The sequence below is a fragment of the Melopsittacus undulatus genome, chromosome 7 (assembly GCF_012275295.1).
Source record: "Melopsittacus undulatus isolate bMelUnd1 chromosome 7, bMelUnd1.mat.Z, whole genome shotgun sequence".
Lineage (NCBI taxonomy): Eukaryota > Metazoa > Chordata > Aves > Psittaciformes > Psittaculidae > Melopsittacus > Melopsittacus undulatus.
In genome coordinates this window covers 55,627,360-55,644,775 of record NC_047533.1, presented here as the reverse complement: position 1 = coordinate 55,644,775, position 17,416 = coordinate 55,627,360, and the positions used below count along the sequence as shown (strand labels likewise).

General features: G+C 42.7%; 1 protein-coding gene across 1 annotated transcript; it reads right to left on the bottom strand.

Annotated features, from left to right (window-relative positions):
- Positions 1–217: 217 nt before the first annotated feature.
- Positions 218–16,667, bottom strand: FAM241A (family with sequence similarity 241 member A). The gene is made up of 2 exons (XM_034064972.1): positions 16,521–16,667; positions 218–3,947 (listed from the first exon to the last, which is right to left on the bottom strand). The coding sequence occupies exons 1-2, from the start codon at positions 16,632–16,634 to the stop codon at positions 3,702–3,704; spliced, it is 360 nt and encodes a 119-aa protein (XP_033920863.1). The 5' UTR covers positions 16,635–16,667; the 3' UTR covers positions 218–3,701.
- Between the last annotated feature and the right edge of the window lie 749 nt (positions 16,668–17,416).

Here is a 17,416-nt window from a genome sequence, read left to right as displayed (position 1 = left end):
CCTGAACAACACAGGTAACACTTGTGTCTGGCAGAATGAACACCCTTCTGACCTGCAGAAAGAAAAGAATGAACAGTTTAAAGTAGATTTGTTTCTCCACTAACTGCAAGTTAACCAATTACAGTGGATATCTGAATGCTGCCCCATGTTATCTGGGACTATCGTATTTCAAAAGGAGTCAAGTAACCCTAAACAAATCACCATAAAGAATTCACAGTTCTCATTGATGGCAACGTTTTTATTAGAAAGAGTAACAAAGTGCTTTCCACAGGATTCATTTTATACAGACTTTTTAAGAAATAGGGGTTTTCCTTTTAATATGGACAGGTTCGATGTGATGATTTTTTCAGTGCAAATAGGTTCTCCAAGATTCTCCTACATGCAGAGCTTCTTCTCTGTACACAGTAGTTCAAACACATATGCATTTGGTGGCTGCGAAACAGTACTGAAGAGCCCGTCCTTTAAAATACAGGTTATGTAAAAAGCTTTCAATATGTTACACGGACCAACTGGAATGACATCATTTGTTGTTTAACACAGATTTAAGGGACATAGTTCCTTCATACAGCTCTACACACAGATGCATAAAGGTGCTTTCGGTTCTATCAAGAATAATCATCATCTATACCAATATATATAACATTATCACTTTTCACTATACAGACAGCAGTGAAGTTGTCTTTTTTCTTTTTTTTTTCCATTATCTTCCTGGTATTTTTGCTAGGGATAGCCTTTGAAAGGTTGGTGCTTCCTCTGCCTTGAAGCTACATCTGGATGAAAGGAAGAACACAATGCGAGGACTGGTCACCCATTCCAACCTCAATTTTGGCAAATGTTTATGATCATATTTTTTCTGACACATATATGCATCATTTCACCACATTAAATTTTTCACTCTTTATGTCTGATTCTATCCCAGTCCCCTTTTTTTTCCTTTCCTGCAAATGACAGGGAAATAGTACAGCAATAGCACAAAATTACAACCGATGATTCTGTGCAAGTTCTTCTATACAATGGAATGTATGAAACCAAACGGGCAAGGGGTATCTTCCATGCAATACATTATTTCATTTTCAGTCAACCTAACTATTAGCGCTATTTTTTCACATTTTTAAAAGTTAAAAACTTCGTAGAAGGACAACATGAAGTAATTTACCCTTAAGAAAAACCATATAAACATTCACTTGTACACAGTCTCAGTCCAAAAGGTACCTTTCCCTAGAGTACATGTACACAAACATAAACACAGGGAGAACAACTGAAATGATTTCATGAGTGAAACAGTCATAGTTATGCACATACTAAAAGGTTACATGCATATAAGCAATGTCCTCACTGAACCTGTCAGTCACACCCTGGGGTCACTGTTTCCCATTCATTATGTACACAGCAAAATCACAACTTCAAGGAAATGCTACATGCCATCTCACAGCACAGCAGCTTTACACAAGAGTACTATCAGAACAAGGATATAACAGAGACTTTTTCCTACAGGATGAGATAAACTGGATGAGATCCTCTGCACAATAACTTGATTGTGGAGAGAAAAGAAGGATTTTCTTTTTTTTTTTTAAATGACAAGATGCTTTTGTAGTACAGCCTTTACACAAAAGGGTCTAGGGGAAGAACACATATAAATCCACTGCTGTAGCTATACAAATATACAAAGGTGTAAACAGATGCTCTGCTTTCTAAGGGACTTGAAACAAAACCAAAGTTTATCCCTAGGCACTTGTGAGTACAGAGCTCCTGCCTCTGAGTTCAGCCTGTATTTGCAGTTTGCTTTGGGACTTCCAGCTGAGAGTAACAAAGCCCTGTATCCAGAACATCTTCTGTTGTCAAACATTTCTCTGCCACCAGCATAACTACCTAAGTAGGGACCAATGAATGCAGGTTGCCATCTGAACACACAGCTGGGCCTCATGTGAAGACCTGGAGAGGAGACCAAGCTCCTCAAAATGTACGTAATTCATTCCTTACAAAGGCTATCTACAGATAGTATTTAGGTACAGACAGAGTTTAAAGTTCATGTTCACTGCCCTAAATCACACTTATTTCACTAATAGGAAAGTCCATGAGGACTGGTGCCAAAGGTCTTGGAAACAGAGCTCAGCAACCAACATGATCCATGTAGGCACAAAACAGCCTTGAGAATCCAGTTGCAGGACTGGGACCATAGAGAAGCTCTCCTTAACTTCAAAAGCCTCTGGATAAGAAGCATTTTCAACTAATCTATTGTTGATCCCTGCTAGTATAAAAATGTTTAGGAAAAAAGTCACTGCAAAAAGTTAAGTAGTTTTCTGTACATTTCATATCTATTATGTCGTATAAATTTATAATTTTGCTCTACCACAGAAGAATTCTATTTTGCAATTAGGTTTCTTACTAAAAGTTATTAAATTTGTAGCCTCTTCAGTAAAGAGTGTCTCATTTTACTGTTTTCTTTAAATGAGCACATTCAACTTGGAAATACCCAGTACACCCCTGGTGTACTGAGTATTCGCACTGGCTCCCTAGGAGCCAGAGTACATTTTGCACCTACTCTTGAATGTGTATATCCGATTCTCCCATTTCTGTTACCTGTGACATGCAACTGCAGATATGCCTTTTTGTTGTCTAGTGTGAAAATGAATCATCATAAAATGACCACCCAATTTCAACTACATTCTTGCATTGCATGAGGAAACAGATCTGTTTATGTACAAAAGGCTTCCAGCTCGTGTTTGGTCCACATTGCAGCAAATCAGGGAAGTTTTAAGAGATCTGGTCTGATATCTATCTGGATGCTCAAGACACTTCACATGCGACCCAGAGGAAGCAGACAATATTCCATCTAGTATTGCCAACTGGAATGGCGGCTCTCCAACACTGCAGCTGTAACTACCTACAAAGTCCATGAATTATCCAGATATTTACCTTCAGCAGGAGGGCTGGGGGAAAGAGCAAGTATTAAAAAAGAGAAAGAAAAATAGCAGCAGGAGCAGAGTACATTTCCAAACACATGGCAGAGCTACATTAGACCATGTGGCCAACACAGGACTGTGATTACTCCTGAACAACAGCTGAAGCCTTGTGGGAAGCTACTAATATTAGTATAAAAGAATTTTGCTGGCATAGCTTGTTTCCGAAGGGCAAGCTTGTTATAAACTATACTAACCAAAGATGCTTTTGTGTCAGGAAGTTGCATTCACCTTATGACCATTTGTCATTGCAGGTCTGTTTGCTAGCAAACCTCCCTCGTGCAGATTTACCTTTTCAGCAAAAAACGAGCCGGTTAGGCAGACTCAGGGAACAAACAGCACATGAGCCCCTCACAACACTGAAACAGGACACTTACATCGAGTGTCCTTGTAAAACCAGGCAGGAAATTTTCCATATACTAAGCAAGAACATTGCAGGGGGGAGAGGGCAATGACAAAAAGCCAGTCCTTGGACTAAGGCCCCAAGAATGCAGAAAACAGTATGCTGGACACCATTATTTTACAAACATGTAATTTTTTGCCCTTCAAAGAAACAGTAGGGCACTGCTGACTGCTTAAAATGCATCATTTTAGTCCTCCTTGTCCCAAACATTGAAACTTCAACAAAATGCAATTGAAAGAATTGCAGCTTTTGATATGCCACCCTTTCACTTAAAGTCATAAATCCACTGACACAGTGACAGTGTTGAAATACCTTATGTGAACAGTGTACATAAGATTTCACTGTTGTACATAAATAATGACAAGGCACAGAACAGCAACCAGTCCAAGAGCTTGTAGGCCAAGAAACCAGAGCATGACCCAGAAGAATATAATTATTACAGGCTCTACTATCCGTTCTCCAAAGTACATCCTTGTGAAGCCTATTCTGATGAGGCTTTTGTTTAGTTCGCCAAATAGAGTCCCCATTTTTTTATAGTCATCTATTACAGGTTCTGCAGTGTGATTTCTTTGTCCTTGTTGGACCTGCAAAAAGAAGACAAAATTAAGAAATATCAGTCATGCAATCAGTTCCTATTACTGTGATTCTGAACAAGTCTCAGCTGTTTCTATTTGAATGAGTATAACTAAGATATCCATGCAATATAGTTATTCCAAACTGGGATGTTAGATAGCTTGTGACTTCAGTACAACATTAAGGACGACACTCACTTGTCCAAAGTTGGGACATCTGAAGTGATCTTACAATCATACAACAGCCTGTCTCCCCTCCAGATGCCACTCTAGAGGGATAAGAAAGCTCTCCTGTAGGTCATGCATATTACCTCTTTGTGCAACACAGATGTCAGGTCAACCAAAATGAATTAGGTGATGATGCCTGTGATTCCAGGAAGGAGATCTGACTGAAGTAGATTTGTTAGAAATTATTTCCAGAGTATCTTCAGAACCATGAGAACAACGCAACACTATTAAGCATGAACTATAAAGTATTTTGCACCAAAGCAGGGAACTAAAGGAAAGAGGGATACTGGATTCAACCAGGAAAGAGGCAAACATCCATCCCAGTGCTGGCGTAGAAAGCTATGAAAGTCAGGCAAAGAAAGACAGACCCAAGGGCCACACAGACACAAAGTGGTGGTACAGAAAAGCAAAGGGGAAGGGAAACAAGCACTGCACTTCTTCCCAGAAGAAAAATGATGGGGTAAATGCATAGGAAAGCAAAAGCATATCTTTAGATAAGGATGCCACATTTAAATATCACTGCGTAAAACATGTGACTATTTCAACATGTAAATTGTAACTAGATTAGAGCTTGAAATCTCATTTCACCTTCTTCAGTGTTCAGAGATCCTTTGCACAAAACCTCACTGCCTTGTGTTTGGGTGTGACATCGTGAACACACTTTCAAGATGGTGAACATGAGTTTTCTAATCCTTCCATTAGGCAGCAATGAAAACACATGCAGCAGGTATTCATCAATACTTCAGTCAGCTAATCAATAGGTCCAACAAATGGCCTGCAAACTCTCTGCCATTAGTCTATTCCTTGATTCAAAGCAAACATGTATCTTCAGTTTTGTCTTCAAAGATGAAAGCTATTCTGCATCCCTGGTCTCACTGGAGAAACAGCGATTCCTTCCCACAGCAGTGGCAGGCTCTTCATTGGAGAGCAAGTAATAAAGTGAATTCCCATACTCACAGAGTAACATCCACTGAAGACCTAAGGTAGGCTAGACTTTATGCCATAATGAAGAACCTTCTGACTAAATAAAGGCTGGGTAAAGCATCACAGATGCTACTGAAAAAGACACCAACAAAACCCTTACAGTCCACCAGCTGCATGTGCTTGGGTATTTTGTTTGCTTATTCATAAAGGCTTTGTCTTAAGCTTCAGTACTGAATCCCAGAAACAGAAAGGTGCACTAAGCCTAAATAGTAATGAATATTGTGCTCAGTTTTTCTGGAGGTTATGTGTTGATAGTCACTGTCCTGCCTCTTTCCAGCCCACTTCTCAGGCTGACATTGTTTTCTCCCCCCTCGTTTTCAGCATTTTGGTTTTAACTGTGCTTTATTTAATTCCAGTAAGTGTTGTTTCCTCAGTAATCCCTAAAGATTAGTCTCTTCATGAAAGGCAGAGCCTCTTCGAGCTGCTGCAGACTCAGCAGGGCTGGGGGCTTGCCATGCAGGAAGACGGTGCTATTACAGGAACTCTCATCCCACTAATCCCAAAGAGCACAGTGAGGCAAACTATTAGCCTAAGTAGTATGTCCATCACACCAATTAGGGAAAAGGATGTGCTGGGAAGGGAAAATGTATTAGTTTGCTTCCTGCATGCAGAGAATACAGGGAGCATATCCCTGTGGGATGGCGGCAGGGGGGATCAGAGTGCAGCTAGCATGAAGTGGTGCAGAGGCCACTTCTGGGAGAAACAGTTGACGTGTGCAGGAGAAATCACTGCATTCTCTAGCAAAGTCACTTAGGCTTTGAACCAGTGGCCACTGCAACCAGGAGAGAAGAAACAAACAAACCACTTCTTTGCCTCTGGATTATGAACGGTACTTGGTTAACACCCTGGAAGCCTTCATACAGAACAAGGGAGCACAGCAGTGGCAAGGAAGCTCCATCTCACTGGCCCAGCTAATCATGATTAACTGTACGTGTCCACACTGACAATGTCTCTCATGGTATGAGGCAGCTGTAACCTGCAGGATTTCCGTAGCAGCCCCATTCTGCTTTGATAAGCTAACAGCATGAAGTTGTGCGGTCTCTTGAGCAGGGCACAGAGTAAATTCCACCTTACTCAGGCTCTCAAGGTCTTATTTGCTTTTTAAAGCAAGACTTTATCACACCTTCTCCTACTCAAACAAGGGTAGATTCATGAATTCCTAAAGCAATTACACACAGCAAGCCTCTAGGCACAGGAGGACAAGTGTATGCTTCATTACAAAACAAGTGTCAAGTTATTTCTCCTAAACAGTTTCAAGAGCTTACAAAACCATTCAGAATGATCATGGAAATGCTCAAGATTTCAAAGTCGGCTTCAGTTAATTCAGTCTGAGTATGTCTTGCTTCAGGCAACTCAGCAAAACCAAGTGAACCTGAAAACAGATGATCAGCTGTAAAACCCAGATGGTGTATTTTTCTTTACTCTTGCATAATATTCCACATGCTGGACAAACACATTTCCTCAGAGGTGCACCTAAACCAGAACCATTAGGGCAAACACCAGTAATGTTACAAGACTCCAGACTGTTAACAAGTACTAAATAAGCTAGCAGCTGGAAGTTTTCTCACTGATTTTCAGGGTGATAGTAAACCAGCATGCAGTCCTCGTGTGTGCCAGTAGATCTCAAACTGTATCCTCAGAACCAAATACTACTTTTTTCCCGTAAGTACTTTTCCAAGTGTTATTTGAAATTGCTTTTCTTCAGCAAGCACACAGTTCCCAGCTGACTCTTCATTTCCATAAGACTATTTCCATACTAAATCTTGCTGAATCAGCCTGAAGCTTGACATAGACACTACCATAAAAGAAAAATATGGAAAGAGAAAGATACTATTCTGAGCAGCCTCCTATTCCAATAGAGCTGCTTCAGTTAAAGGCAAAGTAAGTTCCTGTTTTAAGTTGCTAGTTTTAAAAATCAGCAACTCAGTTTTGGCTTCATAACTTCCGTATTTTCTTTTGCATATCAAGAGGAAGCAGATGGAATTTCTGTACCTGCACTAGCAACCAAGAAATCACAGTTTCAAGGCCTTTACAGCAGCAGTTCTCCTCATAGCCAACTCTGGGGGCACCCCCAGAATTCATTTGCCACAATTCAGGAAGGAGCATAAGAGAGGTCTGCTTCCTGTAGTAGTTTGTTTTCCTTTCCTCCCTCTTTCAAAGAAAGACAGGCATGATGAAGAAATTCAGAGGGGCAGGGGGAGCAGAAGTGCAGCCAGAGATCCAGCTGGATGTAGATGGAGACATGGCCAAAGTATCTCCTGAAAGGAGAGGAACAGCAGTACTGTTTCCTGAACTTCTCTCCCATCCTTCCTCCAACTGATGGAAAGACACTCACCCAATAAACACACAAGGGATTATTTCTGAAGAAGAAAGAGGCTTCCCTGTGTGCTAAATGAAGCTAAAAAAGAATGTATCAGAAGTATAGTCAGCCTGCTGAACCCAATGAATGGCCATCTGTGGCTTTACCAGGTATGTAATTTTGTGTTGTGTTGATGATGAACAAGTGTTCTGACCACTGACTGCCCTTGTTTATGGCAAATTTCCACCACATTCACTCAAACTCACTGCTGCCTAAATTCAGGAAAGCACATGGTAAGTCATGAGCAGAGGTCACACCACTCCAGTTTGACAGCAGGAACTTTTTCTTCCCATCGAGGCTGTTTTGACCATGCAGAGAAACAAGAGATCCCCTAAGAACATACACTCCCAACCCCACCCAAATAAACCATCTTTGCAATGATTCATATGCTTCATTTGAGGGCAGAAGGATCAAGTTAGAACTGAACTTTCCGTAACTGTTTAAAGCTGACCCATCTGAGCCTCCTAAGTATAATGAATCATAGAATAACCAGGTTAGAAGGATTCTCAAGGATCAGCTGGTCCAGCCTTTATAGGCAAACCATAACTAGTATAGATTTCCCAATACCCTGCCCAGCCAAATCTGAAGTGTCCAGTGTTAGGGAATTCACTACTTCCCTGGGGATATTATTCCAGTTATTCTAAGGTAGCCAGTTCAAGGTCTTTTCCCCTCAAATTGCTGGGAGCACATAGTTCCATTTGCAGATCACAGGTGACTTTGCCAAACCCTTGGAGGCTGCAGAAGAGAAATGGATCCAAAGGGGACACAAACCTACCCTGTAGATAAAGAGAACATGGAATGCTCTCTCATCACAGATGTAGCATTTCTCTGCTACCAGCAATGCTAACTCACTGAAGGACAGTACCAATGATGTCCTGACACAAAGACTAGATGCCCTTATACAGCATTGCCAACCAGCTCTCCCTGGAAGCCGCTGCAGCTTCTCTCCAGGGTCCAACTGCTGCTGCAGCACTTTCCTTGGCAAGCAACAGAGCCTGGTGCTCACGCTCAGGACACCCCACACTTGATGGATGTGATGGGTTTGCTGGCCACACACGGATCACACATGACAAACTACTGCAGCATCTCTGTGTAGGTGAATCTCTGTGTGCTCAGGGTTGCTAACCCTGCCAGCGCTTATCCTGGAAAGAAGAAAGTGTCCTGAAAAGAGGAGCACAAGCTGCTCCAGCAGCTGTAGCCAGTGCCTCCTGCCAGCCTTCTGGAAGAAAGACAACCCTGCTTCATCACAAACTTTGACACAAGGCTATGTGATGAGGTGCTCTGGGGCCACCAGGAAAGGCAGCAATGGGCTGGATGAACTGTCTGGGAGGACCACAAATGACTCTAAAGCAACTACAACTCTCAGTCCTATAACCTCAGCACTGCACTAACTGTGAGAATGGCTGTAATTACGGTCCTGCCTTCCAGGCATTTCATCTGCTGAAGCAGCAGTTTGGTCAACAGTTTTCCAAACTCAGCCTAAGGATGTTGAGTTGTGGGTTGGTTTTTTTTTCACTTTTGGATTGTTTTGTAGGTGTTGAAAAAAAAAAATAAATCTAGAAATCTAGGCAACTGACTTGAATGAAAATAACTGGGTGAAGTTCAACAGCCTAATTCCATGGGGGGAGAGAGTAGATGAACATAAGAAACCTGTTCCACCTAAAGATCCACACTGTTTTGTTAAATGAAATTAAAAACCATTCAACTACTCTGACGGCACAAGACCCTTCAGAACAAACCAGGTAACATTCCTCTTCCAATACTGAATGAGTAATGAATTGAAGACACCCAGCAGTCTTCTGTTGCTCACCCCACACTCCGCCTGACAAGAGCACTGGGATGAGTACAAGTCTACCAGTTTCTTTCTTGCATCAGCTATCGAAAAGGGCATTACACAAACATGAACTCAGGTAATGGAAGAGAAAAGGCCAATGGACTAGGAAAATAACTGCTCTCCATGTAAAAGCCTGTGATTTTGAAGTCGAAAAAATGCTGCTGGGCAAGGAAGGCAGAGAGAGAGAAGAGTGGGAATAAATGAATCCATACAGATAATTTCTAACACAGAAGAGCAGCAGCTCCTCCGAACTGTTTGTAACATGCCAATCGATCGGTCACATCTACAGCTAAAAAGGAAAGAAAGAGATGGCATATTTAAAAGAATTATTTCTACATTAGATAGAAAACAAACCCCTTTTGAGCTTAGCAGCAAACTTTTGAGAGTTTAACAACTTCCAAATGAGATGTTAAAAATACAAGGCATAATGAGGGAGCTCACATTTACACGCCCACCCACACCCTTCCATTTTTTCCCCCAAATAAAAGGTTTCTCTGCAGTATTTAACTGCTCTCTATCTATTTTACTCTGGTCATGTTTATTTTTACTCCAGGGAACAGGTGGTGTGTCTGATAGCTGAAGCCCATAGCCACTTAAATGTCAAAAAAGCCTCTGAGATGTGACTTTAGGAACTTGCTTACTTGCTGAAAAATACTCCTGTATTTTGAAAGCTGGAGCATTTAACGTTCAGCAGAGAGAGCCTCACAAAGTCATCTCCTTTTAGAGGATACAAACCAAAACTGAAAATACTTCAAACTCAGTCTTGTCTTGCAGAAAGATACAAGAAGAAAGTGAGCAGATGACGGAGCGCAGGACGGAAGAAACCACAAGTTCCCTCCTCTCCAAAATAAGAGACCAACTTCTGCTGGGTGCAGACAGGGACACGTACAGTCAACATACAGCTACAAATGTCTGGTAGTTAGGCAGCCAGCACTGTAAATCCCAGAGGAATGAATTGCCCCATCCTGCTAGTACTCAACCTGCTGACCACTCTGCCTACTGTCATGGACAGGCTTTGGAGATTCACAGCGAACAGCAAGTTCCTAGGTTGTGGCCTCCTCTTTCTGCAAACCACAGCCTTACCCCATGGCAGGGTACCAGCACAAAATCCTGGGTGCCTGAGTTGGCTGGGTGCAGGCTTTCTGCCTCCTGTTCCTCCACATATGCAAACTAGACAGTTTCATTACTAGTAACATCTGGCATGCAACCAGGATTTCACCCTGCCTTCTCAGGCTTAAAAATGTTCCATATGTTTACCTAAAAGAAAGTGAAATTTGCCCAAGAACAGCAAATGATTTTATTGGAAATGTTTCTGATTTTCCTCCTTTCCTACTATAGCAGGAAGAGATCGTTATCCCCTCACAATCCTTTGCTAGCATCAAACTAACAATTAGCATTTGACCTTGTGAATGTAAACAGTGAAGAGATCTTGATAGCCAGCCAGGAGACTGATTATTAAGATTAATTTCAACTGTCTGCAGGAAAAAAAAGCAACAAACAGGTTCATTTCTCTAGGCTATTTTTAATCTGATTTAATCTAATCTTTAAATATGAAAAGATGACTAGATTAGAAAATGAGGGAGAAAAAGCCTCACTTCCAAATGAAAAACAAGACAAATGAAGTTTACTTGTTTCTCCTGGGGGGGAAAAAGCAAATATACGAAAACTAGACAAATTCTTAATACCTCAAGTACTTTACAACTGCTGCCAACAAAAGTGTCATATTTAGAGGAAGTTTAAATAAAATCTCAAAATGAGGACTGGGTTAACCTTCTTTCCACAGCAAGAATCTAGACACATTAGTAAAACAGAAACAAGATGTTTCCATAGAAACAAGCAACAACATCATACAAAAAGCAACGGCACTGGATTCCCTTAATCAGCTTTTACAGCAACTCAAGTTTAGATCAACAGTTGCTGGATCAAACTTTGAAATACCAGTAGTGGTTTTGCGTTCAGGAGGTAAAAAGTCTTTTCCAGATACTGAACTTGTGCACATATAAGGCAGAGAAGGCTTCAAGAGGAATAGAGGCTTCTCTCAATAGACTGTGGTTGAGTTCTGTAATTTCAGGAGTAAACTTCCCCACTCATACAGCTTGAGGCGAGAAAGTGTCACAGACAAGAACCCAGCACAGGAGAGGAAACCCCCCTGCCCCATGTTAAGTTCTGCTTCTCTCTCTGGTGTTTAGACTCTCCCTTTTGCTCTTAGTAATGTCCCTGAAATTTGTTCCCACCCATGTTGCCATTTATATAGACACCAGACCAAACCCAATTTCTAATCCATCTTTTCCTTACACCCACAATACTTCATTTCCATAGGATTTTGTTCATCAAAGTTCCCCCGCTACAACTGCTCAGCTTGACCCAGCAAAAGGCTTGCAATCCACTGTATATCCAGTGTGGTATCAATGCACTGGCTTGCTGAAAAGCATCAGCTGTTAGTTCATTTTGCCTTTTAAAGAGAAAAAAAAAATCTATTCACTTCTCTCCAGAATACTTTTTTCTTTAATAAAATAGCATCTTCACATTATTCAAGCAGAGCATACTATCCTGCCTACTGTAGGTGCTACAGGTATGTCTGAAGGGCTTGCTTTTGGGTATTTCTTTTGTCTGTTTTCTTCAAATCCTTCTAAGGTTCAGAGACCCCATCAATGCTGTTTAAGAAGTTATTATCATATATTATTTTGTAGCTATGAATGTCTGCAGAATTAAACTATTTGTAGAGCCAGAACAAATTTGGGATTAAGCCCTTTCTCTCAGGTATTTCTGGTTTTGGTTTGGAAACAAATCCCAGCAACTGCAAGCAGGAGAAACCTACAATTTTCAGATTATCTTGGCGTGGAATAAATTAGAAATAGGTTTCTAGCCTTAGGCACCACAGTTTCCATACATACAAGTTTACTTTAAAACATTCTTGGCCTCTACGGAGTTACAACCAAAATGATCCCGTTCCAGGCAACAGAGCACACATCTGTCCTACAGTCCAATGAACAGTGAAACACATAAAGGATACCACAACGATATCATCCTCTAGTTTTGTTTCTGCTCATTCTTTTCATGCTGGAGAAATACTAGTGACATTGGAAACTTATTAAAAAAGTCTCAACACCTGAACTTAGTTAAATCACTCACACCTCTTCAACATAATTCCCAAAGGGAAACACCAAGGACTTTTTATAATTGCTCCTCTAAACGTGAAGCCATCTATTATTAGATAAAATACTCCACTTACTTAGAGAGACAAAACACTGTTCAAATTAATAATAAAACATCCCAGAGGGTTACAAAGTCAGGTTAAAATGCGATTGTCTAAGCTGATTTACCTACTTGTGAATACAGGCATTGCATATTAACTCTGATTTTTTGTAACTAGATGATCTTTAAGGTCCCTTCCAACACAAACCATTCTGTGATTTAGACATTTTCTAGGAGAAGCGTTGGTTTTAGTTTAGCTGTCAGACAGCACTTCAGATTCTGTGTATCCTAAACTAGCATGAGGTGGCGATCCTGGCCTCACTGAAGCAACTGGGAATTATGCCATTGCCTTCCATTTGGATTACAAAAGACTAAAACCCATTATTGCCCAGAAAGATAATTTTCAGTATAGAAGACAGCCACAGTGACATGGCTTTCAGGAACCCTGTTTGCTGTAACAAAGCCTAGCTCCAAAGTTGTGTTTCTTGCTAACACCACCTTATGTCCTGCTGTAGTGCAGACCTGTGGCCTCACCTTTTGTTATTACACACTCACCCACATGTTACCTTTCTCTCCTTAGTTCACAGTTTAATTTATAGGTGTTGATGAGATTTAGACTGTAACAGTATGACAAAGGCTAACCTACTCTAGAAAGTGGGCTAGGGAAGGAGATTTGTGGTCCTTAACTCTCACGATGTTGAAAATACAGGACAGGTTCCTGTGCATCTGAGCAGTAACTACCAACAGGTAGGAATAAATTGTGAGCTCTCAGGGTGAAACACCAACCTCCTTCTATGGCTTCAGAAGCAGCTGAGTCTTCTGTTGTATTCACATACCACTTGTGAACAACAGCAGTGCAATGCAGGTGAAAGAAACCACCCAGGTTCTGTGATGCTTCAAAGACTAAAGTAAACATAATCATTATCTTTGCATGCAAACCTACAAAAGATATTAATCACATGATCAACCAGTTCAGCTTTTATATCTAATCACTGAATTACACAATTCTATAGTGCACTGCAATAACCATTCCAAAGGTTACATATACCATTTAGTAACCTATCCTTCTATTCTTTTAAAAGTGTACCTGTCAGTGATTTCATTAAGCATTGTCCTTGCTGATGTAATAATGAGCTTCAATACAAGACAAAAGCCAGAGGGTTTCACACTAAGTAAATAGATTTCTTTCCTATAGACTACTATCTTTAAAAACAACAAACACTGAAGGGTGTATATATTATTCTTTAGATCCTACTTGTCAGGAAGGTTTTCTTTTAGCAGTATGTTACTAGGCGTGATCTTAAACTCAGTTTATTTTGGAGGAAACTGGGAAAAAAACAAATCACACCCAAGTTACAGGCTCCAGATCCTCATCAAAAAGTCCTCTCAAAAAAGGCCAAAGGATCTGCTCTCATTCAGGCTTTACATCAGCTGAGAGAATTAATTTACACCATGGTCATAACACATTTTGACCAGTTTATTTCTTTTGCGTAGCACACAGCACTAAGCCGGCACACACATTTATACTTCATGAGAGAACATGAAGCAGGAACAGGCTGAGGACCAGTGGTTGCATTAAGAGTGTAAACACCCTCAGCAAACACTGGGACAGTGCTAGGCCTCCGTGAGAGACCCCAGCTAAAGACCCAGCCTGGAAACACGATTCCTGCCTGCTGGAACGGCAGGGTTCAGCAACAGCCCCTCCATGAGAGCAGAAAGGGCAGGGGGAACTGAGACTTGATGAACCAGGAGCCCCTTCAAATGAAGCTGTGTGTCTGTGCTGCTCTTGAAATGACAATCTGGGACCTTCTGTCAAAGTCTGCAGCATGTGTACATACCACTAACTCCTCACCTAGCTTTAGTCATCTGTAAACAGAAAACTAAAATACTCTTATTTAATCAAATTATGATTATTTTTACTGTTATTTGATATTCACATTCTCTATGTATAGTAAATAAAGGCAACTGATACTCCTTATTTCCAAATGTCATTTATTTACCCAGCTGCTGGCACCTCAGTATGCAGAAACACCATGCTACGACAGTGAAATGTTTCCAGTAAACAGGAAGGATCTTCTCTTTCTTCCTAATGGTCTATATAAATATTTTTGCCTTGCTATCCTAACATTACACCCTGACTTGTCAGAAAGAGCCACAATCACTACCTGTGCCTGAGAACAGTGGGAAGAGCTTCTCAGCCAAGCATCCCTGCAGCCACCCAAGCAGTAGCTTTACCAACCTCATTTAAAGATGTGTTTAGGCAACACTGGAAAGCAGTTCTTCAGCATGCACCATCCTCTGGAACCACAATTACACACCTATCCCTAACAGAGAGGCAATGGTAACCTGCAGGGAGGTCCCTCCTCAGTGTGGAGTTACAACCAGTTTGACAGCAGTAACATCTGACATGATCTGATGCAACTTTTAAACCTTCCTTTTCGGGGAAGACAGCAGCCAGAGTGCGTTTCTGACTCTCCTCCTTCGATATCCGCAGGAGGGCTTGTGGACACAGAGAGGGGAACTGCTGCACCCCTCAGCACATCCCGCCTTACCTGGCATTCAGGTACATGCCCTGCTCTGCTCTATTTTTCTACAGGGACAAGGAAGATGCACTGACTTACGTAAGTGGTTAACAAGTGAATTCTCCAGTACCAATGTCTTCCAGCAGTGGCCTACTTCTGGCTGTAAAATCTGTCAGGTACTACCAAATGCTTTCAAATATGAAACTATTCTGTCTGTGGAAGGGCTGACTTATGGTTGAGTGCAGCCATGACCATCTTATAAGAATTTTCAACAGAAATTATTCAGAAATTGAACAAAACTGTCTGGAAATTACTTTGGGATGTACTCCAGGAGCTCTGTCTGCCCCTGTGCAATTATCAGTGCTACTGCATTTCTCTTAACTGCTCATGGCATTTGGAGTGGATTCTTGCATGTAAGTACTGAATATGAAAAAGGATGTGCTCTGTTTTTCTGTATATGAAACATCAATAAAGGTGTATTAAGAACTCTGCCTTTGTCTAAGCACCAGGACAATGCTGTCTGAGAAACAAAGAGTGCGTGGCAAGCCATTTACAATTAACAATAGGGAAATGTGCACAGCTTTTTTCAGTTCCTGAGCAAAAGGCCACTTCCATCCATCATGCCCCAAGAATGCATACCCTTAAGAATGCAGACAAATCAAAGAAAGCGTGGATGTGTTTCTCCAATGACAATATTCAATTTCAGAAGCAAGAAAACAATTGAAAGCTTGATATATTTAAGTCTTTAAAAGAAAGACTGAGAGCTGAACTATCAGAGGGTGGCAACAGCACCTTAATGATTGCCAGGGAGATATTCCCACGTGATTGCTGTGCAGGGACCACCCTTGTACATCTGGAGAAAAGATGGCTCAGGGGAGACCTTATCATCATGTTCCAGTATTTAAAGCGTGGCTACAAAGAAGACGGAGACTCCCTTTCACAGGGAGTCACATGGAAAAGATAAGGGGTAATGGGCACAAGTTAAAGCTCTGGAGATTCCAGTTGGACCCGAGAGGAAATTTTTATTCACAATGAAAACAATCAACCAGTGGAATAATCTCTCTAAGGAAGCAGTGGATTCCCCAACACTGAACACTTCGGCTGGACACGGTACTGGGACATCTAGCCCAGGTCATGATTTCTCTATAGAGGTTGGACCAGATGATCCCCGAGGTCCCTTCCAGTCTGGTCCTCTACGAGTGTACGACCTGTTTCCATCCTCTCTCACGCGGATTACGCGTCTCGGCGGGAAGAACGAGGCTCAGGCGGGTACACAGCACGGGGGGGATATACTCTAGCATCCCGCGGGGGCAGCCCCACGCAGCCGGGTTGCATAAGCCCCGCTCAGCGGCGCTGCTACGGGTGAGTCAAAAGGCGTCCACGGGTCCCCATCGCCTGACGGCGGGGGCACCCCCGTCCCCGATGCTGCCTGCAGCCGCTACCCGCCCTCCCGGACCCCTCACCTGCTCCTCCTGGCGCCTCCGGTGCCGGGCGGGCGCTGCCAGCGCTCCCCGCTCGCACTCCCCGAGCGGCGGTGTCGGTGTCGGCAGCAGCAGCAGCTCCGCCGCTGAACCCATGGCTCCTCCGCGCCCAGCGGGGCCACCGCTCCCCGCTGGTACCGCCGGGGCGGGACCGTCACGGGGTACGGGGCGGTGCCGCAGGGAGCGAGGAGGCGGCTCCTGGCAGCGGCAGGGATGTGGGACCGAGGGGGAGGAGGAGCCTTGCCCTTGTCCTCCTCCTGTTGCTGCTGCTCGGTGCCGCCTCAAGCGGGAGCTGCGGACGGCGGTTGAGTGTTCGCTAGGGATTAAATACAGCAACCCGCTTTCCAAGCGTTGGGTACAACCGGGAAACGCCAGGCGTTTAAAGCGTGAATTTTAGCACCGCTTCCCGTTGGCGTGTGTCTGGGGAGGAATGCCGGACTGGCAGCACAAGGTGTGGAGTTTGCTGGTCCTCCCGAGGAAACTGCGCTTCTGAAGCTGCTCCTCTTCTTAAAATGAGCAGATGGACACGAGGAAGAAGAAATGCAACAGCAAATCCAGAAGATAGGACTTTAGTGTCCCACAGCTCAGGGTGATAGGATGGAGGACTGAAATGTTAGTGGAGATGTGCCACCACACTGGAGTGTGCCTGGCTCTTGAGCCCAGTGGAGGAGCAGCAGAGAGGGAATCATAGAATCACAGGATGGTTTGGGTTGGGGCCTTAAAGCTCATCTGGTTCCAACCCCCTGCCATGGGCCAGAACACCTTCCACTCCACCAGGTTGCTCAAAGCCGTTCCAGCCTTACCTCACTTCTGCCAGCCCTGCATGTGCTGTCAATGCAAGCACCCCAGTACAACACAGCAAGAAGGAGACCTCAAAA